At 53.6% G+C, this 27,032-nt stretch overlaps 2 protein-coding genes across 5 annotated transcripts in view; both read right to left on the bottom strand.

The window, feature by feature from the left end:
* Positions 1 to 1,542: 1,542 nt before the first annotated feature.
* SHKBP1 (SH3KBP1 binding protein 1) lies at positions 1,543 to 13,715 on the bottom strand. Of its 2 annotated transcripts, none has more exons than XM_043899195.1 (18): positions 13,576 to 13,715; positions 13,288 to 13,341; positions 13,126 to 13,171; positions 12,946 to 13,019; positions 12,587 to 12,645; positions 12,280 to 12,360; positions 11,156 to 11,317; positions 10,986 to 11,076; positions 10,700 to 10,890; positions 9,729 to 9,844; positions 8,616 to 8,703; positions 8,381 to 8,497; positions 5,844 to 6,014; positions 4,535 to 4,690; positions 4,020 to 4,116; positions 2,788 to 2,966; positions 2,051 to 2,165; positions 1,543 to 1,948 (listed from the first exon to the last, which is right to left on the bottom strand). In XM_043899195.1, exons 1-18 carry the CDS (start codon positions 13,659 to 13,661, stop codon positions 1,717 to 1,719), a joined length of 2,115 nt encoding a protein of 704 aa, XP_043755130.1. In that variant the 5' UTR covers positions 13,662 to 13,715; the 3' UTR covers positions 1,543 to 1,716. The 2 variants fall into 2 exon arrangements, with proteins under 2 accessions (XP_043755130.1, XP_043755131.1); XM_043899196.1 differs by having other exon boundaries at positions 2,051 to 2,162.
* Positions 13,716 to 14,090: 375 nt separating this feature from the next.
* SPTBN4 (spectrin beta, non-erythrocytic 4) overlaps positions 14,091 to 27,032 on the bottom strand; it is a 78,625-nt gene continuing 65,683 nt past the window's right edge. Inside the window, exons 27-36 of one of the 3 annotated variants that reach the window (XM_043899189.1) lie at positions 25,851 to 26,095; positions 22,161 to 22,299; positions 21,985 to 22,069; positions 21,436 to 21,632; positions 20,239 to 20,864; positions 19,114 to 19,183; positions 18,198 to 18,490; positions 16,867 to 17,040; positions 16,670 to 16,712; positions 14,091 to 15,107 (exon numbers count right to left, since the gene is read on the bottom strand). In XM_043899189.1, coding sequence (XP_043755124.1) covers positions 14,949 to 15,107; positions 16,670 to 16,712; positions 16,867 to 17,040; positions 18,198 to 18,490; positions 19,114 to 19,183; positions 20,239 to 20,864; positions 21,436 to 21,632; positions 21,985 to 22,069; positions 22,161 to 22,299; positions 25,851 to 26,095 — 2,031 coding nt within the window. In that variant the 3' untranslated portion in view covers positions 14,091 to 14,948. Of the gene's footprint in view, positions 15,108 to 16,669; positions 16,713 to 16,866; positions 17,041 to 18,197; positions 18,491 to 19,113; positions 19,184 to 20,238; positions 20,865 to 21,435; positions 21,633 to 21,984; positions 22,070 to 22,160; positions 22,300 to 23,843; positions 26,096 to 27,032 lie in introns of those variants that run through there. The other 2 variants (XR_006340562.1, XM_043899190.1) reach the window with 2 other exon arrangements.

The following is a 27,032-nucleotide window of genomic DNA, read 5'->3' as shown; positions in this document are numbered from 1 at the left end:
CCCTATGCTCTAGATTTCCTAGTAATCCAGATTCTTTTCTGTGTCCTACAATTCTCAGCATTCTAGAATCTCTGGCTTGTAAGACATTCCTACTGGGATAGGCATTCTAGAACACTCTTCTGTTCTAGAATCAAATTTCCTGGTCTTTTTTCAGAAACTTCTGCAGTCTGGATTCTTTGATAGGCAGGGGAAAAGCCTAATATTGTTCATCCACTAACACTATAGAATATTCCTGTGTTCTAGATCCTCTAACATTCTGCCAAGTTACATAAGTTCTGGCATCCCAGAAACTCTGGAATTCTAGAACTAGCACACTCTAAAATCCATTGTTCTTAGTTGACCCACTTTCTCTTTTTTTCATTGACCCAAGGAAAAGATGCAGAAAACTTTCCTGAGGAGCTGCCAGAGGAATAGGTATTATCTGGAGGGAAACCTCAAGGATGTCAGGCTGGGGCGAGCTGATGCCATCACACCCTCTCTGTTATGAGCAAGAGAGGGGTGAAAAACTGGGAAGCCGGGGATATGGATGGGCAAGGTGTTTGCAGCAGTGAGGTTTGGGGCACAAATGTCACCTAGCTGACAGCTTGTGTTTCTGCCAGCCCGTACCTATTCAACCCCGTTTGTGGTAATAGTATCCTGATTCACCTTTAAGGAACTCTTCCTTCACTCTGTCAGCATGGGGCTGACCTCACTGCCTGGCTTGTGAGGATACATGATCCCTGGAAGGACATAATGATTGCTTCAGGAATGGCCAGCTGATTCAGTTTAAACCAATAAGAATCAATCCTGTGATTTTGCTGCTACAAGGAGACACGACAGTCATCATGTACGGATATGAGAGCTGGATCATAATGAAGGTTGAGTGCTGCAGAATTGAGGCTTTTGAACTGTGGTGCTGGAGAAGACTCTTGAGAGTCCCTTAGACAGCAAGGAGATCAAACCAGTCAATCTTAAAGGAAATCAACCCTGAATACTCATTGGAAGGACTGATGCTGAAGCTGAAACTCCAATACTTTGGCCACTTGATGTGAACAGCTGACTCATTGGAAAAGACCCTGATGCTGGGAAAGATTGAAGACAGAAGGAGAAGAGGGTGACAGAGGATGAGATGGTTGGATAGCATCACCGATTCAATGGACATGAGTTTGGGCAAATTCTGGGAGATGGTGAGGGATAGGGAAGCCTGGCGTGCTGCAGTCCATGGGGTCATGAAGAGCTGGACGCGACTTGGAGACAACAACAACAGAGACAAAAAGTTGCTAAGGAGCTCTGTGGAGTCATCTTGGCACAGAGCGAGGAAAATCTGACTGAGAATGATCTCAGAGGAGACCAAAGTCAAAGGATGGAAAGACATTCCGGATGAGTATTTGAGCCCTGGATCCAGCCATGCCTGAAGCCAGAGTGTAAACCAATTCCCCTTCTTCACTTAAACTGAGAGAGACAGATGTCCCTGAATCTACAGCCAAGGACCTGATGGGGTACTGTGTCTCTCTTGCCCTTTCCCTAGGGGTCCCCAAACCCTCTAAGAATGTAACCAAAGCGTTGGCAGTGAGAACTTTATTAAGGAAGGGTGACTTTGGCTCCAGACAAGGGAGATGGTGGGGATCTCGTAACAGTAGGAGGCCCTGGCCCTCAACCCAGGGCTCTGACAGGAAGTGAGGGAGGCACCCGAGTCCCCCAGGACCTGGATATCCCAAGGCACCATGGCAGCTGTGTTCAGAAGGAAGTTTCATTGAGCTTCATCTTGGGGGGCGCAAGGGGAGCTCCGAGACCCGAGGAGGGCCGGGGGGCTGGTGTTGGTGGCCGCCGGGGCTCCGGTCCGCTCCGCACCAGTTCCTGGCAGCGTTCCACAAAGCTGCCTCCCCCGCGGCGCCGGGCCTCAGCCTGTGGGGGGCTTGGGCTCCCCCGACGGCTGGACAGGGAGGTGTTGCTGAAGGCTGAGTGGAGACTGAGGGGGTGATGAGGGTCAATGAAGGGGGTCAGGGTGGAGCTGGCTCCCCCTCCCCTAAGGCCACCGTGTTCTGCCCTCTCCCCCATTGGTCATGCTTACCTGGTGAGAGAGGTCCGGGGTGAAGGGCTGGGGAGAGAGCCCCTGGAGGAAGCCAGCGGGGCTAGGTCACACTGTTCCAGCTGTTCCATCAGCTCTTCCTCTGTCAGGCCCCCTGCTGGGGGGCAAGGAAGCAGGGTCAGGGGCAAGACAGGGGTCATAGGCCAAGGGACAAAGGTCATGTGCAAAGACTGAGGTCGGGATAGGAAAAAAGGTCAAGGAACAAGGGTCAAAAGGTCAAGGAACAAGGGTCAGAAGCTAAGACAGGTTAGAAAGCAAGGGCAAGGGGGCTTCCCTGGTGGCTCAGTGATAAAGAATCCGCCTGCCAACGCAGGAGACACAGGTTCAATCCCTGATCTGGCAAGATCCCACATGCCACGGAGCAACTAAGCCCCCGCACCACAACTATTCAGCCTGAGCTCTAGAGCCCAAGAGGCTCAACGGCTGAAACCAGTACACACTAGAGCCTATGCTCTGCAACAGGGAGAAGCCCCTGCAGTGAGAAGCCCGAGCACCGCAACTGGAGAGCAGGCCCTGCTCATCGAAACTAGAGAAATCCTGCTCGAAGCACCGAAGACCCAGCACAGCCAAAACTAACCAACTAAATAAAAGTGTACTTTAAAAGCAAGGGTAAGGAGGGGTTGAGGGTAAGGGGTCAGAGGGCCAGGGCTTGGGGAGGGCAGTCATGGCAAAGGAGGTTGTGGAGAGGGGTTCAGGGTGAGCCTATGCAGTGGGAGTACCAGGGGCCTGGCCGAGGCCGTCCATGGCGGTGGTCAGGTCCCACATGGCCAGGCTGCCGTTGGCCTGGCCGGTGAGCAGGTAGCGCCGGGGCCGGGAGCCAAGCCTCCGGGAGCCCTCACACTCCAGCACTGTGAAGGCGGTGGTGGGTGAGCCGTCCACGGACCGCACGGAACACACCCTGAGAGGGGAGGGCGCAGCGGTTACCTCGGTCACACCAGAGCCTGGCCTGCTCCCTCCTCTCATCCTTGTTCCCACCCCCAGGCCTCAGGCCCCACCACTGTGACTTCCCCTCCTGCCTCTCCGACGAGCACCCAAGCTTCTCCATTGCTCCCAGGCCTTGGGTTCCAGCCCTGTGGGTCCAGTGGCCTCGTGGATGTCCCCAGCCCCACACACCCATCATGGGGCCTAAATGGGATTCTCCCCCAGACCTGCTGCCCTCCCTGTTCCTGATCCAGGAGAACGGTGCTCCCTCACTTGCCAGCATTACCCACAGTCGGCCCACTCGGCCTCCTGCCTCTCTCCCTTGGCCCTGCCTCCCCTCCCCATCGGGCCCCGGTCAAGCCCTGCCCTCTCCAGCCAGCCGTCTGTCCCAGCCTCCTCCCTGGGCTCTTGGCCTCCTCTCTTCCAACCTCCAGTCCATCCCCCCGAGTGCAGCCTTGGCTCCCAGACCACGCAGGACAGTCTTGTTTCTTCCCTACGATTAGCAAGGCTCCACCCCGCTGCAGCCTCAATGCTCACCTCCAGTTCTGTGCTCCAGGCCCCCAGAGACCACGAGCACGTCTCTGGTTACCCTCTTTGGCCATTCCAGACTTGGCACACGCTGCCCATTCAGCCAGGCACACCTGTCCCCTCCCTCCTTTCTTCTCTTTGCTCCTATTTATCCTCAAGGTCTTTATTCAGAGGCCCCTCTTCAAGAGACCCCCGTTCCCAGGCTGACGCAAGCACTGCCTCTGGGATCCCATGGTTTCCCATCCTTCCCCCATCCCAGCCCTCACCACCCCCGGCCCCCATCCAGGCCACAACTACATAGGTACCTGGGGTTGTTCCAGCTTCACTCCCATTCACACCTGTCACACCGTTGATACCCCCCGGTTCCACACCTAGGGCCAGGCTTGCGCTCCTTCCCAGCCTCAGCTCCTGCTGTGCCCCCTTGGCTGAGATGCCCTTCTGACCTTTGTGCATCCCGCCTTTGGCTCTGACCACCCTCCCTGTTTGACGGGATGGTCCTCACCGCTGACCAGTGGATGAAAGACGCACGAACAGCTGGCTGGCACTTGGCACCACCTTCTGAATGAACACTTGCTGGTCATCTCGCTCGCCGTAGGGGCCTGGGCCAAGTAGATGGGGGCTGTCAGGGCCAGTTGGGGTCTCTGGGACCTCTAGACCCTAAGACTATGCCCCTTTCCCTACAGCTGAATCTCCCAACCCAGGACTAGGTCTCCATCCCCAGGATGCTGGAGCTGGGCCAGGTCAGAGAGGGTCAAGGGTCAGCAAGAGTCAGTGGAGTTCAGGCACATCGGGGGGAGCGTCCTGGGTTGGCAGGGATCAGTGGGGGTAACAGAATCCAACTGTGGGGTGGCTGGGAGTAAGTGGCGGTCAGGAGGGGTCAGGTGGTGGTCGGTGGAGGTCAACTCCATCAGTTGGGTGGGTCAAGAGAGGTCTCCAGGGGTGAGGAAAGGGATCAGTGGAGGCGGGTGGAGGTCAGGCAGGGTCTGTGGGGGTGGGGGGCCAGGGGCTAGGAGGCACCGATGTCATTGCCAGCACTGCAGCCGCCATGCCCGTCGGCCGACTCCAATGCCAGGATCTTGAAGGAAGCGAGTGGGGTGGAACCAGGCTGGGTGGAAATCATGCCGCGGAAGCGAGTCACAGACCATGTCCGCACGTGGTTGCTGTCGGCACAAACTGGACAGCCAGAGGGCAGGAGCTGGTCAGGCCTGGCGGGGGAATGGCCACTGCCCAACCTTCGACCTTCCTGAGCCCCGAGATGACCTCCTTTCCTTTCCAAGGTGTCAGGATTCTGGCCCCTCTGAATTCTTCCCTTTCTTCATCCTCTCTTCCCCAGAATTCTAAAGAGTTACCAATCCTGTTGGCTCTGCCTCCAAGTCATTCCAGAGGCTGATCTTACTTTCTCTGCCCACTGACCCCAACCCGCCCCCATCCTGGTCATGTCTGCCTCATCTTCTGCCTGGACCATCGCAACAGCCTCCTCCCTGGTCTTCCTGCCCCCCAGCCTGTCCCTATGTGCAGTCAGAGGGACCCTGTGAACACCTGCATTGGGTCACAGCCCTCCTCTCCTGGGAGCCCTCCTGCGGGGCCATCTCACTCAGGCTTAAGGACCAAGTCTTCTGCAGGGGTTACAAGGTCCCCCTGATCTACCCCATCACCTCCACCCTCTTCCTCGCCCACTCTACTCTGGGCTTCCTTAGGTATGTCGATCGTCCTCCCGTCTGAGAGCCTTTGCAGTGCCTGTTCCCTCTGCCAGGAATGCTTATCCCCACTGATCTGCGCTGCTCATTTCTGTTCAAAGCGCCTTCATCAGGAAGGCGTTCCCGAACCATGCCCTCTCATGACCCTGGTGCTCTCTAGTCTCTCACACAGCCTTGTTTTTATTCGTGGCCCCCATCATTATCAGATAATGATTTATATTTGTTTTGATTTATCATCTGCTGCCCCAACTAGGGGGCTTCCCTGGTGGCTTAGAGGGTAAAGCGTCTGCCTGCAATGCAGGAGACCCGGGTTCGATCCCTGGGTCGGGAAGATCCCCTGGAGAAGGAAATGGCAAGCCACTCCAGTACTCTTGCCTGTCAGCTCCACAGGTTAGGGACTTGGCCTGTCTTGCTTATCACGGTATCCTGTGCCTGGCAATAGGGAAGTTGATGAATTCTCCCCTCTCCTGGCAATTCACTCTCCCCCAGACTGCTCCCCTTCTCTGGAGGCCACTCCCCACACCATGTCCCTCCCCAGTGGAGACCCTCATCTGCCTGGCTTCATGCTCCCAGCGGAGCCATCCATCTTGCAGGGAGAAAGATGCCCGGGGCAGCTGGGTGAGACTCACCCGAGATGAGGTGCTTCTCCGAGAGCATGATCTTGGTGACAGGGCTGCGGTGCACGGTGAAGGTCTGGAAGAGCTGAGGCCCCGAGCCCACCGTCTCGGGGTGCTGCACAATGACCCGCACGCCCCCTGAGCTGGTGCCGTAGGCGATCTCAATCCAGTTTCCACTGTCGCCTGGTGAGGAGCCGGGGAGGAAGAGAGGGACGGGGTCACAGACAGACAGAAACTGGGGCAGACAGAAAGAGTCAGCAAGGAACAGACACGGAGTCAGAAAGTAAAGAGGAGGGGAGAGAACAAGGTGGCAAGACATGGGAAACGGAGGAACAGGAAGGGAGGAGAGGGGGAAGGAGCAGACAAAGAGAACCAGAGACGGAAATGAAGACGGAGACAGAGCTAAGAAGAGTCGGGAGAGAGAGAGAAAAACAGAGAAAGAGGTAGACAAACAGAAACAGGGAGGGTTATAGAGACAGAGACTGGCAGAGAGAAAGACGGAATTTGAGGAAAACAGAGAAACATGGCAAGGGGCATACAAACAGACAGACAGCAGTGAGAATTCCCTGGCAATGCAGTGGTTAGGACTCAGCACTTTCACTGCCGTGGCCAGGTTTCCATCCTTGGTCAGGGAACTAGGATCCTATAAGCTGCACAGTGGGGAAAAAAGAAAAAAAAAGACAGCAAGACAAGAAAATGCAACCCAGTGTGCCTGAGGGACTCCTCCCCCATCGCCAACTTTCCACAGGGGAAAAGGTATGTTGTAATGTCACAGATTTAATGGGCCATCTTAAGGAATGTGGGTAAAAGGTGGTTTTAATATTTTGTGCAAGAGTTAAAAGCAATGACTTCAGGTGATGCGCAGCAACATGGATGGACATTTAATTTAAGGCAGGATAAGTGAAGTGAAAATCACTCAGTTGTGTCCAACTCTTTGCAACCCCATGGACTATACAGTCCATGGAATTCTCCAGGCCAGAATACTGGAGTGGGTAGCCTTTCCCTTCTCTAGGGGATCTTCCCAATCCAGGGATCAAACCCAGGTCTCCCGCATTGCAGGCGGATTCTTTACCAGCTGAGCCACAAGGGAAGCTAAGGCAGGATGGATCAAAGTAAAATACATAAACTGAGATATATACTCAATACTGTTCATGAAAATTCAAAAACATGTCCATAATATGCATTTTTTAAGTGCACATACAAATGAAAAGATAAATGTTAAACATGCATGACAGAATAGTGGCATGTGGCAAGGAGGAAAGGAGTGAGTCAATGAAATAAGAAAAGGGCCCTTGGGAATTCCCTGGCAGTCTAGTGGCTGGGGCTCCACACGTTCACTGCCAAGGACCTGGGTTTGATCCCTAGTGGGGAATTAAGATCCCACAAGTTGTGAGGCATGGTCAAAAGTAAATAAATAAAGTTTAAAAAGAAAGAAAGGGGATTTATGTGATGCAGGCTATGAAGTTAAGCGTATTATTAGTTTACTGCTACTAGAGAAAATGTACTGTGACCTCTACCTCACACCGCACATAAAAGTTAATCTGAAGTGGAACAGAGACCTATGTGTAAAAGTGAAATATGCAAAGCTTCTAGAAGAAAATATAGGAAAAAAATCTTTGCAAACTGCGGGGAGGGAAAGACATCTTAAGCTCCAGAAAGCACTAACCATAAAATAAGATTAATCATTATGCAAAGTGAAAAAAGTCAGACACAAAAAGCCACATACTGTATGATTTCCTTTACATGAAACATCTAGAACAGGCAAATCCATAGAGACAGAAAGTGGGTTAGCGGGCAGTCAGGAAGGAGAACTGGGGTGTGACTGCTAATGAGCGGGGGGCTTCTCTTTTGGTGCTAAAAACATTCTGGAATTACATAGTGGTGATGGCGGCACAACTTTGTGAATCTACTAAAAACTACTGAATTGTGGACTTTATGGGATGGAGATTATATCTCAATAAAAACAAATAAGAAACTAATCTATTTCTCTGCATTTGCGATCAAGAAAACAAAACACAAAGACCGTTCCAAGTGAGAGAACTCAGCTTCACCCCGTGTAAGACACATATCCTCTTTTTGTTTGTTTTTATTTTGGATTTTTTTTTTTGAGGTGGGGAGTACAGTTTGGCCACACCCTGAGGCTAATGGGATTTTAGTTCCCTGACCAGGAAGTGAACCCAGACCCTCCGCAGTGAGAGCACAGAGTCCTAACAACTGGACGGCTAGGGAATTCCCAAGTGACACATCCTCTGTTTTAGTAGCGTGCAAGCATCATGCCCTAATCACAGAGATGGGAAAGAAACACAAAGAACTACAAGGGGTCGGCTTTGCCCTTGGTGGAAAAGCCTGCCATGGTTAGCACCTAGCACTGTGCTTACATATAAATGGTGCTCAGTAACTGTGGAATGACTGAATGAGCTGAATTTGTCTCCCTCTCAATAAATCTCACTGGCCCATGCTACGCAAGTGTCAAGCGGTAGGGAGACTGCGTGGGCTGGGGCCGAGGCTGGCTGCTCCTGGCAGAGGGGCGAGGCTGAGCCATAGCTTACTGGTCTTGGGGGTGAGGTAGACGCTCAGGGCTGTGACCCCGTCCTCCGCCGGGTCCCGGTAGAGCTCGCTGACCAGGAGGTCGTTGTCCTTCATGCGCAGGGGGAATTTCTGCACATCTGTGGGCGGTGGGGCACAGAGGATAAACAGGTCAGTTCAAGGCAGCCCAGCCTTTCCCCTCCTCTCCCACCTCTGAGGGGAGGCTCCCGGGTAGCTGGGGTGCTGGCCGCTGCTCACCCACGTAGTAGATGGAGCCGTTGTTGCAGCCCAGGAGGAGGAAGGAGCCTGCAGCATCATAACTGGTGATGGGTTGCACTTCCTGGACCTGGGGGCAGGGAGGGCTGTGGCCAGGGTGGCCCTCCCTGCGGCGCCCCTCCCGGCAGGCCTTCGCCTCTCTGCTCCAGCACCACCCCCAGGCAGGGTTTCTAGGTCCACTCTCCCCCAGCCTTGCCAGATCCAGGTCTGCATTCCTGACGTCTGTCTCTGAACAGCTCTTGCTGGGCACTATCTCTTAGCCTCTCCTTGACTTTGTACTTCTGACATTCCAACATTTTTTTTTTTTTGGTCAGGCTGTGTATTTTGCAGGATCGTAGTTCCCCAACCAGGGATCGAACTTGGACCACAGCCCTGAAGGCTCACAGTCCTAACCCCTGGACCACCAGGGTATTCCCTGACATTTCTTTTTCTGTTTAGTTGTTTTTTCTTTTATTTATTACCCCTGGCATTTCTTTATTCATCTCCATCTCTCTGTGGTCCCTTCATCTACCACAATCATTCAGTCCTGGTGTCTCTCCATCCACCCTCTTTCTCGCTCTCTCTCTTGCCTCTGACTTCCTGTTTCTATTTATTTCTCTCCATTTCTGTTTCTTTCTCTCTCATTTCTTTGCTTGTCCATCTCTCTCACCCAACACACACTTTAGAAAACAACACTGTAGGTGTATATATATGTTGTACACACACATATACACACACACGCACGCACATTTTACACGCTGGACAGAGCTTGGGGTGAGTGCAAAGAGAATGACAGACGCTTGCACATCTATCTCTGGGTCTCAGCCTCCTACAGTATCTCCCCTTACCCGCTTGGCCACCCCAGTGCCTGGAGATCCCTCTCTTCCTTTCCAAACCCACCCATCCTTCATGTCAGCTCAGCAGCCCCTCTTCCAGGAAGGCCTCCCAGATCCTCATTAGGCCTTTACCATACTCCACCTCACTGTGATACTGCATCTGGCCCACTACTAGATTCTTTGGTTCTTTGGGTCAGGTGGGCCAGAAAGGAGCCCCTCCTTGGGTCTGACTGGTCTGGACCCCTGGGAAAGAGGCGGCCAGGCTGGCCAGCCCCCTGACCTGCCAGTGCTTGGTGACAGCATTCCACACGCCGATGCGCCCTGTGTGGCTTGTGGCGATGAGCTGGTTCCCAACAAAGAACAAGGCCTCCACAGGCACCCCCAGGTGGAAGACTCCTGCAGAGGGTGAGAAGGGCTCAGCCAGGACCCCCTCTCACGGCGGGAGAAGTGGGGTGGCAGCAAGAACTCGAGAACTTGAGAACTCCGAGGGCCAGAGGATTCAATTCAGTCATAGAGTCTTTACAGACTAGAGGATTCCAGCAGGAATTAGAGAGGATTATGATGGGCTGGATTCCTGCTGGGGTGTGGGACTCTAACAGAGTGTGGAATTCAGCTGAGATTTTCAACAAAGGCAAAAAACCCTATGGGTGGCAGAGGATTCTCACGAGGATTAAGATTGGTCAGGGAACAGATTAGTCTGAGGAGTCAGATTTCTAAGGAGAACAGATTCTAACAGGTTCGGGGATTCTACTGGCATGGAGAATTTGACCAAAGCAAAGAGATTGAACAGGACCATGAATTCTGACAGAGAAGAGAACTGTATGTGGGTGGATTTTTCTACCAGATCAAGGAATGCTAATGGGATACAGAATTTCAAAGGGTTGGCACACTGTAACAACACAAAGTCTTACAGGTATGAGAATTCTGTAGGGTGGCTGTTTCAACAAGCCACAGGTTGGAGCAGGATTATAAAGGGTGAAAGGGTTCTAGAAAAAGCCTGGGGCCATACCTATCTCAGAAAGAAAGTGAAAGTGTTAGTCGCTCAGTTGTGCCCGACTCTTTGGGACCCCATGGACTGCAGCCCGCCAGGCTCCTCTGTTCGTGAAATTCTCCAGGCAAGAATACTGGAGTGGGTTGCCCTTCCCTTCTCTGGGGGATCTTCCCGACCCAAGGATCGAATCCGGGTCTCCTCCATTGCAGGCAGATTCTTTACCGCTGAGCCACCACGGAAGCCCAGGTTCCCTCTCGTACCTATCTCAGAGCCACCGCCTTCCGGCTGCAGAGCCCACAGCAGGATCTCGCTGCCCATGGCTGCTGCCACCATCTTGTCATGCTCTCCCAAGGCCCCACCAAGCACCCGGGCTGTGAGTGCCAGGCGCTCAATGGGCCAGTCCAGGCGGGGACTGGAGAACACCAGCTGCCAGCCGGAGGCTTCCTTCAGCCTGGAGGATTGGGGGACATCATCAACCTTCACCTGAGCATCCCCTACCCGCATCAACAGGGCTCAAGGCCTCCTCCCACCACCCTCCCTGAGCACCTATAGCAGACAAGAAACTGGGTATAGGCCACGGCGATCCAGTTGTGGTGTCCACACACCAGGCGCACCATCCCCGGCTCCTCAGGTAGCCCTTAGGGGGAAAGGCAGGGATCAGGGCAGGGTCACAGGGCCCACTGGCTACCCCGATCTCCCATGAGGCAGAAATGTACCCGACGGGGAGGGAGGGGATTTCTCATCCAGCATTCGGCCCAGCAGCCCTGCATTGCCCAGGTTGGGGGGCATCGTGTTGCTCCGTCGGACAGGGGCTGGGCGACCCCCTGCTTGCTGGGGCCCCACCAGGCTGTGCCGGTTCCGCCGCTTCACCGGGAACACTATGGCAGAAAGAAGGGGCAGTGCAACAATCATTGTAATAACTGTAAAAACTGTCACAGAGCAAACACTTAAAATGTGCCAGATATTGATTTTCCCACACAGGTAGCATCCTCTCCTAGAGAAAAGATTTTTGGTGGTGCAGGGACGTGGCGTTAAGTGATACTGAATCACATAGTGAGCTGCTCCCTGATCAGTTCCTTTGAGCCCATCACAAAGAATCAGTTTGGGGCTGTGATGATACTGATACCTCTTCAATATTTGCTAATCTTTCTTTTTAAGAAATGGAAGCCTGGCAGGCAACAGCATCTACCCAGAGTTTAATTACACTCTTATATTTCACATCCACTTATTTATGGCATAAAAGACAATGATATAAAGCTTCTATTTAAAATAATAATAAAAAAATATAGGATCAAACTAAGTTAAGAGAACAGTAGGTCTTCATATTTGGTAAACTTCATGAAGGTGACACGTACTGACTGAAGTTAGGGAAATAAAGTCATAAATTGAACTCCCCAACTCTGTTCCTTCTACCAATCAGCAAAGCATAGTAGACTACAGTTCCCAATAACCAGTTGGGGCATATTTTCCATGACCAGTGGGCTGGCTGCTCCATGGGGATTACAGTCAATAACTCTCCTTTAATATTTCTCCCCTCCATGCAAAGGACACCAGTTCTCCCTAAGACTCTCTACAAGGAAATCAAAACTGGACTACAACTTCCACTGGGCTCCAAGGCAAGCTTGAGCCTCAAGGGGACTAGATTGGCCCACTGCCTCGTTGGAAACGCAGTTTCCTACTTCCTTTCCAAGCATTAGTCAAAGCATCTGATATAGAACTACAATTCCCACAGTGTCTCAGGGATCACAGCTGAGGCATGCAAGGGCTGCAGCCTTATGGGAAATGTAGTCTTTAATCCCCCACCCTCCATTCCCACCCTATATTCCTTAGTAGTTCCCACCTGGTGGAGGCAGGTAACCATTAAAGAGGACGTTTCCACAAGAAGATCGATCCAACTCTTCAAGAAGCTGTAGACGACGAACTGAGGCAGAAGGACTCACAGGCTGGGACTTGGAGAAGGCTGAAGCAGAACCTTTCCCCCTCCCCCATCTTTCTCCACAGAATACCGCCCGTCCCCTGATACCCAGGACCACGAAATCCAGTGCTCTCAGCTCTAACCCCACCTTCTTTCAGAAGTGAGGAGAAAGAGGGAGCATCGTTAGAGGGCTGGCTTTCTATGAGGATGCTAAGGGGTTTGGGCCACTTACCCAGAGGAGTCAGCCCATAGAACTGGGCTTCGTGGAGGAGACTGGAACCGTGGACACCCCTAGGTAGTAGAATTGACTAGGTGTCAGGATCTGGGGAGTGGGAGTGGGCAGAGAATTCTGGGGACCAAGTTTTTGAAACTGCAGAGAGAATCTCAAGAGGTAGCAAATGTTGATGGTATCAAGATTCTAAAGAAGAAATGATCTGGGTGGTGAAAATGTGTGTGTGTGTGTGTGTGTGTGTGTGTGTGTGTGTGTTGGGGAGGGATATTCTAAAGGACTTAAGTGAACATTCTGAGAGGAAGAAGAGACTTCTCAAGGGGTAAAGAAGTGGGGGACTCCCCATTATCTTCCATGCCCACCTAGGGTCCAACTCTTTGGTGCGCAGGAAGTTGAGGATGGGAGCGAAGACGGTGGGGTCCCTGTCGATGAAGATCTGCGGGGAAGGGAGGCAGAGAATAGATGGGGCAAAGAGCGGGGCTGAGTGGGGCTCCTGTCCCTCCTCCTACTAGCCGCCCCGTTTCAGCTCTCGCTCTACTCACGGCTCCGGTCTCATCTTTCAGTGTCGAGATGCGTCCGCTCAGAAGACTGCAGGGAGGGGACGCAGAGCAGGTGTCACGGGCCGGAGTGTGTGTAACGGGGAGATGAGGTCTCCCCATACCCAACCCTCCCGTCCCCTACGCTAAACTCGCTTCCCCAATCACCTGGAGAAGAAGGAGTCTGGGATCCAGGTGAGAGTCTGGCGAGAGGTACTGAATCTGTGCGGAAACGGTGAGCGGACGCGAGATGACGGAGGGAAGATGAAGAATGCGGCCCCCAATCTCAGGACCCGGTAAGTTTCCCTCCCTCCCCCAGCATCCAGCCAGGCTCCCGCGCCTCCAGCAGGGGGCGGAGCAATCCTTGATGGACAGAATTCCCCCCTGGGAGAGGCGGGTACTCCCAGCCCGGTCCCCGGCCCCGAGAGTAGTGACTCAAGAAACTCTTACACTCACCTCTTGCCTCCCACATTCAAATGAATCACCTCTCCAGGAGGCCCTCGACCTGGGACCCCGTCGACTGCAGGGGCCGCGGCCGCCATGGCCCCCGGGCTAGCCGGCCGGCCTGCACCCGCTTCCGGGTGTGCATCCCGCCCCCGCCCCCACCGCGTGCTCATTGGGCTGCAGACTCCCAGAGCAGCTAGCGATTGGGCAAAACGCTCGCCCATTTCGCGATTCATTTCTCCGCCTCCTTAAAGGGTCCCGCCTTTCCTGTCCTGGACGGGGCGGACCGAGCGGCTCCTTTGGGGAAGTTTAGTTACCACAGATAGCAGACCGTTCCTCCATTCCTCTGGGGTTCCCAATTTAGGAGTGGCATCTAGGTGCTTAATCGGGAACACGAGTTTAGACCTCGAAACTAGTCCACACCAATAGGGACATCTAAATGTCCGCTGTAAAACAGTTTCTTCCTGTCGTTCCACCCAATCCTCCTGGGTGCAGCCCATGAAACGCGAACAAACCCGCTTAGACCGTCAAAGCCAAAAGATTTATTATAGGTACATAGAGTGTGCGCCTGCCACACCTCTCCTCACCCCTGGACCAGTGGCTTCTCTAGGTGGCCATGGGGGCTGCCCACAACCCAGTTCCCCCACTCCCCAGGGAGGTGCTCCAGCCAGAAGCATGCAGGGGGGGAGGGCTTCCCCTCGCCCCTCCCCTCACCATGTCGTATTTACAACTGGAGGGGGGAGGAGAGAGGAAGACAGTTTTGAGCTTTGACGCCCCTCCCATTAAAAGCCTTCGCGGATGCGGGGCAGGGGAGGAGGAGGTCGACGTTTTGCAAAAATAAACTAAGGAATTACCGCATGGCTCTGAGACAGCGGAGTGCGGAGGCTAGGGCCCCTTTCACGCCCCCTTCCCAGACAGAGATCAAGGCAGCATTGGAAGTGAGGTAAAGGCGGGGAGGGGGCGTCCCCTCCCCACCCCCTAGCACCCTGGATGGTCCAGGGGACCTCACCAGCGCCCCCATGCCCGTCCCTAGGGCGGAGGGTGGGGACGGGAATTATCGCCCCTACCACCCCAGCTTCGTGGGGCAGGGGGCTTGGCTCAGCTGGCCCTTTACCCGCTCCCCGCCCCCCCAAGCTCAGTTATTGCATAAAAATAATAGAGCCCCAGCACCTGGGGTGGGGGTGGCGAGCGGGAAGGGGCCGAGATATGGCTATAGGGGCAGCAATCCCCCCACCATTTCTTGGGGGTGCAGGAGAAGTCCCCTCCTTTCCAGTGCCGGTCATGGCGCATCCTCAGTGTTAGTGGGACTAGGGGCTCCCGCCCCTACGGAAGAGAAAGTGTCTTTGTGCCCACGGTGCGGGGAGGAGGGTCGAGGAGGTGGGAAGTCACTTCCGGCGCCCGCTGGCCCTGCGCTCCCCTGCCTCCCGCTTGGGGTTGCCCTCGTCTGTGGACGACGTGGTGGGTTGTGTCTGGCCCCAGCGGGCGATCTCGGCGTGTTCCCCAACCGACGCAGCCACAGCCTCCAGCCAGCCGTTCATCTCCTCCTGGAGAGAGAAATAGGGCATATAGACTATATTTGGAAGAGAGGAGACTGAGTAATAGATGAGTCTGGAATCTGACTGCCCACTCTGAACCTCAGCTTCCTCATCTATTAAACGGGGTAATAATAAAAACAACAACAACGATGATGAAGTAAATAGTTACTTAGTACTTATTTTGTGCCTAGCTCTTCCTTAGTGGCTCAGACAGTAAAGAATCCCTCTGCAATGCAGGAGACCTGGGTTCGATCCCTTGGGTTGGGAAGATCCCCTGGAGAAGGGAATGGCAACCCACTCCAATATTTTTGCCTGGAGAATTTCATGGACAGAGCAGCCTAGCAGGGGATAGTCAGTCCGTGGGGTCACAAAAGAGTCGGACACGACTGAGTGATTAACACACACACACACTGTTCTAAGCACTGCTGTGGATCAACTCACTTAATCCAATGCAATTGGATTATATCTAACTCCCACTATAGAGATAAACAACAAGAAGCAATAATATCAGCAGACACTAAATTTCCCAGCTTAGTAAGTATTCTACTTGTATCAACTTATTTAATTCTCACAGTAACCCAATGATGGAAAACTATTTCCATTTTAAAGATAAATAAAAGAGAATAAAGGCCTACTTCATAGCCTCTTGGGAAGATGAATGGGTAGCAAGTGTTACTATTTTCAACATCTCTTCAAACCACCTCTGTGCCTGTTCCTCCTCCCCTTGCCTTTCCCCTTAGCCCCAGTCCCAAGGCCTGCTCACATTCCTCTCTCTCACCTGCCTCCTCGACCCCTCCCAGCCTTGTGCTCTCCCGCCCAGGTCCCTGCCCGGCCCACTCCTGTGCCTCACTCCTCCATTCACCCTCTCCAATCTACCCTGCACACTGGTAGCCAAAGGGATCTTTCTTATGCAGCACTGCAGCCTTCCTTTGCTCAAAACTCTGCCACGGCCTCCTCGTGCCCTTAGAATTGTTTTTTTGTTTGTTGTTCTGTTTTTGCTGTGCTGCACAGCTTGTGGGATCTTAGTTTCCTGACCAGGGATTGAACCCCAGCCCTCAGCAGTGAAAGCAGAGTTCTAACCACTTGATTGCCAGGGAAGTCCCTCTCTAGTGTACTTAGAATAAATGCCAGACTTCCCTGAATGACCCGCAGTGTCCTTAGAGATCCAGCCTCAGGGAACCTTTCTAATAACGTTCTTCCTTGAACTGTCCTTCAGCACACTTAACCTTTTGCAATTCTGTACCTCTGTTTCCTTGTACTTGCAGTTCATCTTTTTTTTTTTTTTTTTTAAGCTAATGCCCTCCTAACTTTTCAGTCTCATCTCAGAAGCCAAAGCAAGGAGGTTGGACTTTATCCTGGGGCCTCCAGGCAGCGCTTCTGATTCTCCATCTCCCACAGTTAGGCTAGGAACTTCTGAAATCTCGTTGCCATGGGCTTGCCCATTCAGCCCAGGTAACTCTGGCTTGCACTTTCCCTCTTCGTAGACCCATCACTCAGGGCCAGGAGCCAGCCAGCCAGCCAGCCAGCTGGCTCCTGAGGTTGGAATAGGGAGAGAAACGATCGGATCTCACCTCATCTTTAGCCTGGAGCAAAAACTCGCTGCCGTCCTGGGTCCTGTGGGAGAGGACACAAGACTTGGGGGCTCCAGGACTAGGGGCACAGCCCACCCATCCACCCATCTACTGACGGTCCTCCAGGGGAGCAGGGTATTGTTGGGAGGGGGAAGCTGGGTCTGGGACCCTCCCGCTCGCCCATTGACGGGGCTCACTGGAGCTTGAAGACGTGCTTCTTTTTCTTGTAGTCACTAGCCACCTCGCTGGTGGCCTTGTGCAGGCTGAGCAGTGGCTCCCCGCCGTGTGTGCCCCCGGATGCCGGGCCCTTGGCGTCCTTGTAGAAACCCAGCTCCCCCTTGCTGAGCACGCAGTACAGGCTCACCCATGACCTGGGGCAATGAGATGGGGCTCAAGGCAGAGTCAAAGCACTCTGCCTGGGTATTCTTCATTGATACCCTTCGGGGGCTGAATATGCCTGAGTCTTCCTCCCTCTGGGCCTTTGCCCTAGTTGAGCCACACGCCGGGAGTACGCTTCCTTATGGCAATTGTGAAGCTGAGAGGAGTGTCCCAGTCTCTGGGAACCAAGCCTTTGCCCAGACTGGCCCCTGCTGGAACTGCTCTTCCTCATCCCCTCCCACACTGAAGTTCCTGAAGGCAACACTTAAGCTGTCTCCTCCACAAGCCTTTGCTTGGGCATGCTCCTTGCTACTCCTCCACCCCTGTTCACCCTCATCCCCAAATCCCCTGAAGGGCTGATCTACTAGCCTATGTCTGAAAAGAGGAATTCTTATCTCCCCATTCAACCAAAGCCCCAACCGAGGAGGAAGTCTCCCACAAGCAAAATACCCCCAAGGTGCCCCTTGGTCTCAGCACAAGGAGGAAAGACTAACTCCAGACCCCACAGACAAAACCTCAATCTGTTCCGCCCAACTCATTCTGCTTGTTCAACTCTTCCCTTTTGGGCTCCACCTCTCCCTAGATTCTGACTCCCAGTTGGACAAAAAAGAGTTGAACAGCCCTGAGCTGGACTCCCAAGAGTAGACACATCACTGTCAGGCCCCCCCATCCGGAAGGAAACCTATATGAGGTGCCCCCACTCCTTAGTTTGGGATCAGCCCCTTATCAGACCCTTCCGCAATCTGAACTGAAATAAATTAACCCACCCTACTCATTGGCTGAAGGACCTCTCCAGGCTCCACCTCACAGATCTTGAGAACCCTCTTGACTAGACCCCACATCTAGTTTGCTGTTAGCACTAGTTAACTCTTGGGTTGGTTGATCTGAGACTTGAGTAGCAATAACGTCTTCTTCAGGTCCCGTCCCATCTAAGCTCCGCCGGCTCCCATTGGTCACACTAACCTTAAGCCCCGCTTCTCCGGTTCATTGCTTGACTCTTTGAAGTTAAGGCCCCCTTCTCAGGCCCCACCTACCCCACCACGGGTTGGGCGCCCTAGAGTTTGGCCCCACCCCCTCTCCAGGCCCACCTATTCATTCATTGGACACTGCGCTTGGGACCCGCCTTCCAAAGCCCCGCCCACACGCTCACCGGTTGGACGACTTGCGGTTAGCGTCGAGCTCGCGCTTGCGCAGCAGGAAGCCCTCGTGCTGCACTGTATGAGTGGGCGGTGGTGGAGGCGCGGGGGCGGAGCCGCCCTGGGCCGGGGCGGAGCGCGAGCGCCGGCTTCCCCCGCCCTCACCACCCTCTCGGGGCCGCGGCCGCCGTCTCGGCTTGGGCCGGTCCCGCGCCCGCGGCCGGTCCGGCCGAGGTGTCCGCTCGGGCGGCTCAAGCCCGTTGGGCAGGCGGCCGGGGGGAAGTTCGCGAGGCTGAGGCAGCGAAGGCTGTGTGAAGGGAGGGGGAAGAGGGGTGCTGTCCATAGTGGGGCGTGGGGGGCCATCTGTCTGGGGGAACTCACGGGCCTGGGGGGTCCCATCTGTCTGCAGGGCCATCTGTCTTGGAGGCGAGTCTGGGAGGACCTCAGGGTTGGAGTCCCAACGCTTAAGGGCTCCCCGGATCTTGGGAGTGGGCCTGTCAGGACTCTTATGTTTGGAATCCCTCTAGATCTTGGGGGTAAGGGCTCTGGTCCTATGGAGGTGGGGATACGGGCAGGTGGGTGTCCCATCTATCTATAGAAGGAATCCGGGGCCTTCTTTGTTTGTGTATCGTTGTCAGTAAGGAATATTGAGACTCCTGCTGTGCTTAGAGGAAAGGGTCTAGGACAAATGTGGAAAGTCTGGAATCTGTGTGTTGTGTAGGGTGGTAGGAATCTCTTAGGTCGGTGGCCTCATCTTTCTAAGGGAGAAAATTTCAGATTGTGGTAGGTGTCTCAGGGCCGCTGTCCATCCCAAGAGTCTCTCTGCACAGTTCAGACAGGGGGCAGGGCTAGGCTCCTGTGTTTCTGGAATCCTAATTCCTGCTCTGAGAGGGGCCCCCATACCCCCACCCATGCCGAGGCTCAACTTACCCCAACAGGGAGCCCTGGGCCTGCCTCTTTCTCCTGCAGTTGCTCCACAATGTCAGCCAGGGTGGCCTTCCTGGGGGCAGGGTGCAGAAAGATTCACTGGGACTGGGATGCCTTCTCCCAGAGACCAGCCTGGCTGGCTGGAGGAGCCTCCACATCTTAGCCTGAGAGGCCAGGTCCCTGTCCACTTCCGCAGCTGCCTGTCTTGGCTGTCTGCCTTACATACCATGGGTGCTCAGCACTGTGTCTGTGAGGTGGACGAAGGAACCTCTCTGCCCTCTTGAGTTTTAAGCAACACAAAGACCAAAATGCAAACCGGTGCCTTCAAGCCTTTGAACACACTGTTGCCTTTTTCCACCCATCCCCTAAGCTTTCAGGCTCCCTGGATTTGCCCCCTCCCAGCCCCTGGTCACTCTGCGTCATACTCTCTGGTGACAAATCTGTTTCTCCCACTGGACTGTGAGCCACATGAAAGCAGGGCTGAAGCTGGTTGGGTCATTGCTCTCCCTAGCACATACCACACACAGAGTGGGCGCTTGGCCAGTGTTCATGAAATACAGAATTTAAAAGGGGTCTGGAAATCACTGTCACTGAAACGTCTTTGACCAAAGGCCTCTTTCTGGGGACACGGCTGATTGAAGTGATCCACATGACACATTCTCATTAATTCTGGATTCTGAAAGCTCTGGGTTCTGGTCCTGTTTCACCCAAACTGAGTGAATTGCCCTCTCTGAGCCTCAATTGCTCCATCCATAAAATCTCCCAGTTTATAAGGTGGAGATGGTGATGAAGGATCTTAACTCCAATCAGAGAGGTGATGGTTCCACCGTTAGCCCCGTGGAGAAACTGAGATGCAGAGAGGATGAAATCCTTGCTCAGGGTCACCCAGGGGATTTGATGCAGGGGTCAGGACCCGGTACCTGACAACCTGCACCTGAAGGAAGCCACTGCCACTGTGGGTTGTTAGGCAGGACTCCTACCCTCTTTCAGCCTCTTTCAGTTTACATCTCTGTTCAATGGGTACCACGAATGTATCCAGGGAGCTAGGCAATTCTGAACCCTCGCCTCTGGGCCTGCGCGACTCCAGGAGCTCTCCTTGTCCCCCTTCCTTCACTCCCTAGGCCTCACCCCTTGGCCAGGTCTCCTCTGATGGGCATCTCCTGTTCGCTAGACTCCTGCCGCTCCAGCCGCCGCTCCCGCCGCTCCCGCCGCCTCTCCATCTGCTCGTAGCGGCCCAGGGTAAGGCTGTGTGCCACCTCATGCTCCGTTGACTCCTGCCGCTCTGGCCGCCGCCTCCGCGCAGCCTCCTCAGCTTGATCGGCCGATTCCTGCCGGTCGGGCCGCCGCCTCCTGGGCAGCTCCTCCGCGCGATCAGCTGACTCCTGCCGCTCGGGCCGCGGCCGGACCTGCTCCGCTGCGACTACCGCAGGGGTCCCGGGGGTCTCAGCGGCGTCCTCTGGTGCCGCCGGCTGGGCCGTAGGCTCCACCCTCCCCGGGACCTCGGGCAGCCTGTCGATGCGCGGCTGGAGGCGCTCCGGCTTGAGCTCCTGCCGCACGTACCCCACCCGGGTCCGCACCTCGGCGGAGAGCGTGTCCGACGCCCGGCGGGCCAGGGGCTCCAAGCCCCTCTCATAGCCCCCTGGCCGCAGCAGGGGCGCGGCCTTGGCCGCCAGTTCCGTAGGGTCTCCAAAGAACTTGCGCCCCAGGAGTGGGGTGGGCGGTTGCTTGCTCTGTTCTGCCTTGAGTTTCTCAATCTGGGGACAGAGGGGCCAGGCTCCAGTGGAGGGGCAGGGTGGAGGTGGGGACTGGGAAGGTGGCTCTGGGTCGTCTGCCTCACCGCCCAGTTTATTGGTTCTTATCAGTGAAAAAGCAGGGTTGGCTAGAAGCTTAATTCCTATTTTCTCCAGCAAGCACCTAGCGCTCATTTAATAACTGATTAAATCATCGCTTTCTGTAGGTGCCTTTTCGCTCCCACCCACTGCCTCCTTCCTTCAGGATCTTGAGACTTTTATTACAATGATCTCGTCATTCTTCAAGTATCAGATCAGACTCCTCCCAGGCCAGGACAAGTGCTTCTGGGCTCTCAAGTTCCCCTGTGCTTCCCCCATCCTAGCCCCGGACTGTCACTGGGACAGGTGACAGTCTGTCCCCTCTCCCTTCAAAGCTCCCCTCACCCCCAGGACTGGAAACACGGTGATGGTCTGTCTCAGCCCTCATTCAACACAGCGTGGAGGCTGTGTATTGGCCCATGTGTTTCTCTCATATAGAGAGATGGATGTGGGACCGTGCGGGGGTGGGGTCCGGGGCAGGAAATGGGGTGCTGACCGTGGTCAGGCGCCGCAGAGAGCTGAACCTTTCTTCCCAGGCTGCGGCCGCTTTGCGGAAGGCCTCGTGTCGCCGGATAAGCTGTTCCACTTCGTCCACGCTGCTGCCCAGCTCCCGGCTCTGCAAAAGCGGCTCCTGGGCCGTCAGCCAGGCATCGGCCACCACTGCCTCTTGGGCAAACTGGTGCACTTCCAGCACTGAGGAGAGACATTCAGGGGAAGGGTGCTGGGGGCACCCGGGGGCCCTACCTGGGGGCTGTTTTCTCTGGCCTTCCACACCCGCTCTGGCTTCCTCCATCCCAGCCCTGGCCACTTTGGGCTTTGCAGGAAGGTGAAGGGCTGGGCTATTTCTGAGGACACCAGCTTCTCCCCTAGGTGTTGGGAGTCAGTGCCAGGGCAGCCCCCTTGTCCACTCGCCCAGGCCTTCATGTTTGCCGCTGGGGACCCATGGGGTATGCAAGCATGACTGTCACCCTCTGGGCATTTCCTGACACGCTGGGGCATGATGTCCTTGTGCCCTTGAGCCCCGTGTGTCTGGGCCCACACTCACTCTGCTGCAGCCACTCCCAGTGGCGGTCCCACTTATCCGACACTTCCTCCTTCCTGGTCGCCAGCTTGTCCAGCTGCGCCTGGATCTGGGAGTGGCAGGTGGTTGGGAGAGGCATCAGGGTTGGCCTGCCACCCTAATGGGCACAGAGGACAAAGGGGAAGCCCCGCCCCTCCCACCTCGTCAGCCACGGCACTCTTGTTGAGCAGCAGAGAGCGCCCCAGCTCCTGACACGCTGTCAGCTCTGGCATCCGGGCCTCCAGTTCAGTCTTCAGGCCCTGGTGGTAGTTCATGAGCACCTCCACCGATGACACGTCCCTACAGTGGGTGGCGGGTAAGGATCTGAGCCACGGGCCGCCTCCCTCAGCCCACCCCACATACACTTCTTGTGATGAGCCCAGATCCCCCAGGCTGGTGCTCCCCCCGCCCACCTCCCACAACCAGGTTCTGAGGGGCCAACCTTCTTCACTGATTCAATGATTCCGACTTCTCCCAGAGTGCTAAAATGTCCCACTTTGGTGATTCTGAGAATTTCAAGATCCAATTTTTCTAATCCTCTAAAGCTATACTTCTGAAGCTTCCACTAGCCCGTGATTCTAAGTCTGTGCTGTCCCAGAGGGTAACCACCAGACATATGGCAGTCAAGCACTTGAAATGTGGCTACTCTGACTTGAGATGTGTTCAAGAGTCAAGCAGACACCATACTTTGAAGATTTAGTATAAAAAATGAAGGAAAAATATCTCAATAATTTTAATATTCACTTCATGCTCAAGTAATCATATTTAGAGTATCCTTGGTTAAGTAAAGGGCTTCCCAGGTGGCGCTAGTGGTGAAGAATCTGCGTGTTAATGCAGGAAACTTAAACACGGGCGATCCCTGGGTTGGGAAGATCCCCTGGAGGAGGGCATGGCAACCCACTCCAGTATTCTTGCCTGGAGAATCCCACAGACAGAGGAGGCTGGCAGGCTACAGTCCATAGCATCTCAAAGAGTCGGACATGACTGAAGCAACTTAGCACACATGCACGCATAAACGGGTTAAATAAAATGAATTACTAAAATGAATTTTCACTTGCTTCTTTTTACTTTTTCTAACGTGGTTACAATAAAATCTTAAATTATATATGTGGATCATATTTGTGGCGTGTGTTGTATAATTATTGACCATTCTAAACTGTTATATGGCCAAAACAAATTCCAAATTTCTGAAGGTTCCATCAGTCAACAAGTATAGCCCTAGAAGGCTTAATACGTCCAGGGACTTTCCTGGCAGCCCAGTGGTTAGGATTCCACACTCTCACTGCTGAGGACCTGTGTTCAATCCCTGGTCAGGGAACTAGGATCCCAGAAGCCATGCAGTGTGACCAAAAAAAAAAAAAAAAAGATTTAATGTTGAATATGTTCAAATTTATTTCTGATCATCCACATTGTAACAATTCCTACCTAAGACTTAGTATGCCTAGAAGAGTCTCCCTGATTCTCCCGTCTCCTGAATGTACCCTCCCCGAAATTCTCTACCTCAATAAATTCACCCATTATTCATCTATAACTCCTCTTTTTCCCCTCAGCTCCAGAACCTAATCCATCAGTCAAGACTGGACATTTATAACTTTAAAACATACTCTGTGAAATGGACTTCCCTGATGGTCCAGTGATGAAGAATCTGCCTGCCAATGCAGGGGATACAGGTTCAATCCTCAGTCCAGGAAGATCTCACATGCCTTCAGGCAAATAAGCCTGTGTGCCACAACTACAGAGCTAGATTTCTAGAGCCCATGAGCTGCAGCTACTGAACCATGCGCCTAGAGCCCATGCTCTGCAACAAGAGAAGCCCCTGCAATGAGAAGCCTGCACACTGCAGCTAGAGAGTAGCCCCTGCTCGCTACAATTAGAGAAAGCCTGCAGTAACGAAGACCCAGTGCAGCCATAAATAAATTTTCTAAAAAATCTTTAAAAAATGTTTTAAAATATACTCTGTGAAATGATACGAAATCTGGTATTTGTTTTAAAATAGCTTAGGGTGGAGGGGGCGGAGGGGAGTACATAGACGAAGACTGGCTGGGTATTCACTGTACACCCGTGGGTTCCCTCTGTTACTGTTACTTCAGTGGAGAGTTGAAATTTCTCATAATAAAAAGTTTTTCCATTTTTTCCTAAAATCGATCACTTCTTCCCATTTCTTCAGCCGCCACCCTGGGTCAAGCCAACGTCACCTTGTGCCCTGGATGATGGCAGAAGCCTCCTGAGCAGCCTGCCTGCTTCGATCCTGGCTCTCCACACTCTCACTTCCCACAAGCACCTGGATTGATCTTTCTCAAATATACACCATATCACATCACCCTCTCCTCCTGCTCTAAACTCTCCGGTGGCTCCCATTTCACTCCAAAAAAAGGCAAACTCCTCACCACGCCCAGCACTCAGTCATGTCTCTTTGAGGCCCCATGGACTGCAGTCTGCCAGGCTCCTCTGCCCACGGAATTTTCCAGGCCAGAATACTGGAATGGGGTGCCAGCTCCTACTCCGGGGATCTTTCTGACCCAGGGATCCAGCCCATGTCTCCTGTGTCTCCTGCACTGGCAGGTGGATGCTTTAGCACTAACCGCCATATGGGAAGCCCGCACCATGCTACTGTCCCTCTAAGCTCATTTCCTACCACCTTCCACTCTCCCGCTCACTCACTCTGTCCAGCCACAATGATCATCTAGCTTTTCTGCAAACATATCTAACTACAACCTACCTCAGGGCCTTTGCCCTTGCTGATCCTTTCACCAGGAAGACCCTTCCCCCAAAACTTTACCCGACTCACCATCACTGCACTCAGGTCCCCTTACTTTGCTTTATTTTTCTTTTATTACTATCTGGAATAATATTAAGTGTTTGTTTATTGACTTATCTGTTTCTTGATTCCTCCCTCAGAACGTAAGCTGCACTGGTCAGGGGCTTAAGCTTGCATGCATACAGTGCGTGCGTGCATGTGCGCTAAGTCGCTTCTGTCGTGTCTGACTCAGCGACCCTATGGACTGTAGCCCACCTGGCTCCTCTGTCCGTGGGATTCTCCAGGCAAGAATACTGGAGTGGGTCGCCATGCCCTCCTCCAGGGGATCTTCCTAGCCCAGGGATCAAACCCACATCTCTTATGTCTCCAGAGTTGGCAGGCGGGCTCTTTCACCACTAGCACTGCCTGGGAAGCCCTCTGGCATACGGTAGGCATCAATAAATATTTGCTGAGTAAATGAATGCAGACTCCAGTCCTCACAGTCACAGAAACAATGCTATGTATCCACTACTCTCTACAACCTTGTTTTCCTGGACACACTGCTGGACTACTTTTCTCAGAGCTCCTAGCAGACAGGTTTGGACCACTGAGCCAAAGGGATGTGAGTGCAGGTTTAGTCTCTAAAACCTCTGGTTGTATTCTCAGCTCTCTTTTCCTCATTTGTAGCTTGATGCAGAAGGCCCAGCAACTCATGTCAGGGCTGATGACAGAAGGACACTGGTTCCCAACCACTGTGGGAGAGGCTTCTGCTGCATACTCACATCAAGCCATGATGTGAGCAGTAAGTCAGTGCCTACTAGGTCAAGCCCCACATACACCTCCCCATCCCTATCCTGGCTTTAATCCATCCCATGCTGTGACACCCCTACAGAAGCAGAGGAGGCCCTGTGCTCTGAGCTCCATGGCAGGCGTGACAAGGGGTCTTCACACATGAGGAGCCTGTAGAACAATGCATGGCAGGTAGAGAAGCCACGCAGGTATTGGCTATGGTGATTTTTTTTTTTTTTTTTTTTTTTATGGGACGGGGACTGTGGAGGGGCTGAGGGTGGCTGCCCGGAGGCAGGGAGGAAACCCGAGGTGGGAAGAGGGGCACCTGGGCTTGTCAGCTGCCCCAATCTGGCCGGCGATGCCATCCATCCAGGAGAGCAGGTCTCGGGCCTGGCTGTGGAATCGCAGGGTGTCGGCCGTGGAGCTCACGTGCAGGCGGGCGTCCTCGCAGGCTGCCAGCAGCTCCTTCCAGCCTTGCAGCACCTCCTGCTCCCGGCTGGCGATGGCCTCCGCGTGCTCGCCCGCGTACACCGTCCGCAGCTGGGCTGCCCCCTCCTGCAGCTGCCGTACCTGATGAGCACATGGACCAGACCTCCATGGGGATCCAGGCTCCACCCTCGCCCCCACCCCCCGTCTGCAGACTGGGTGCAGAGCCTGAAGAAGTAAGGAGCCTGCACCCTTGAGATTCCAGTGGGTTCCATTCCTAGACACTGCCCGCTTTCTTTTTGACCTTCACACTCTCTGACTTCTTTTTGACCCACTACCGTATTTCTCTCATGTCTGCTGCCTAATGTTTCTGTGACTGACCTGCATTCTGACTTCTTTTACAGCTACCGTCAGGTTTCTTTCAGTCCACTGTCTGAATTCTAACCTGAGAGCTCTATTTCTATTGGGTCTGCCACCTCGCTTTTTCAGGTCCCCCCTCTGTCTTGTTTCAGACCCATGCAATTTCTTTCGGGAAACCCTTCCTCACCCTGACATCTATTAGACGTGCTGTCCAATTTTTTCAGACCACTCCCTATCACCCAATGTCCTTCAGGATCGCTGTTCAATTACTAGCAGGTCTCCCATCCAATTTCCACTAGCTCTGCTGTGTGAGTTAGTCACTGCTCACTCTCCATGGTTTCAGCCACTTGACTTCTTTCAGAGGACCATCATATTTGTGTCAGATCCACCACATAATGACTATCAATCTCTGCTTGACTTCTAACAATCTTTCATATCATATATATAAAACAATTGTCCAATTTCTACCTTCCACTAGACCTACAACCCTATTTCCTTCAGTTCTGTGGCTTGTGTCCTGTGAGGCCCACAGCTTCCTTTTCACCTGGTTTCTCAGATCTACCTCCTAATTCTTATCAAATCCACTCCCTGATTCCTATTAGCCCTGATTTCCATTCATGAGATCCAACCCCATCAAATTTCTTCAGGGAAAATCATGTGATTTCTATCAGAGACCTGCGGTCTAATTTCTATTTGCTTTGCAGCCAAATTTCTCTCAACT

The sequence above is a fragment of the Cervus elaphus genome, chromosome 4 (genome assembly GCF_910594005.1).
Source record: "Cervus elaphus chromosome 4, mCerEla1.1, whole genome shotgun sequence".
NCBI classification, from domain to species: Eukaryota; Metazoa; Chordata; class Mammalia; order Artiodactyla; family Cervidae; genus Cervus; species Cervus elaphus.
The sequence above is the reverse complement of the archived record's forward strand: the minus strand, read 5'-3'. Positions and strand labels throughout refer to the sequence as shown.

Coding starts and splice junctions, on each gene's coding strand:
- SHKBP1 (XM_043899195.1), bottom strand. CDS start 13,661: ATGGCGGCCGCGGCCCCTGCAGTCGACGGGGTCCCAGGTCGAGGGCCT. Junction 8,498..8,615: donor CGGCTCCATCTACTACGTGG/GTGAGCAGCGGC, acceptor CACCGCCCACAG/ATGTGCAGAAATTCCCCCTG. Junction 1,949..2,050: donor CCCCGGACCTCTCTCACCAG/GTAAGCATGACC, acceptor TCACCCCCTCAG/TCTCCACTCAGCCTTCAGCA.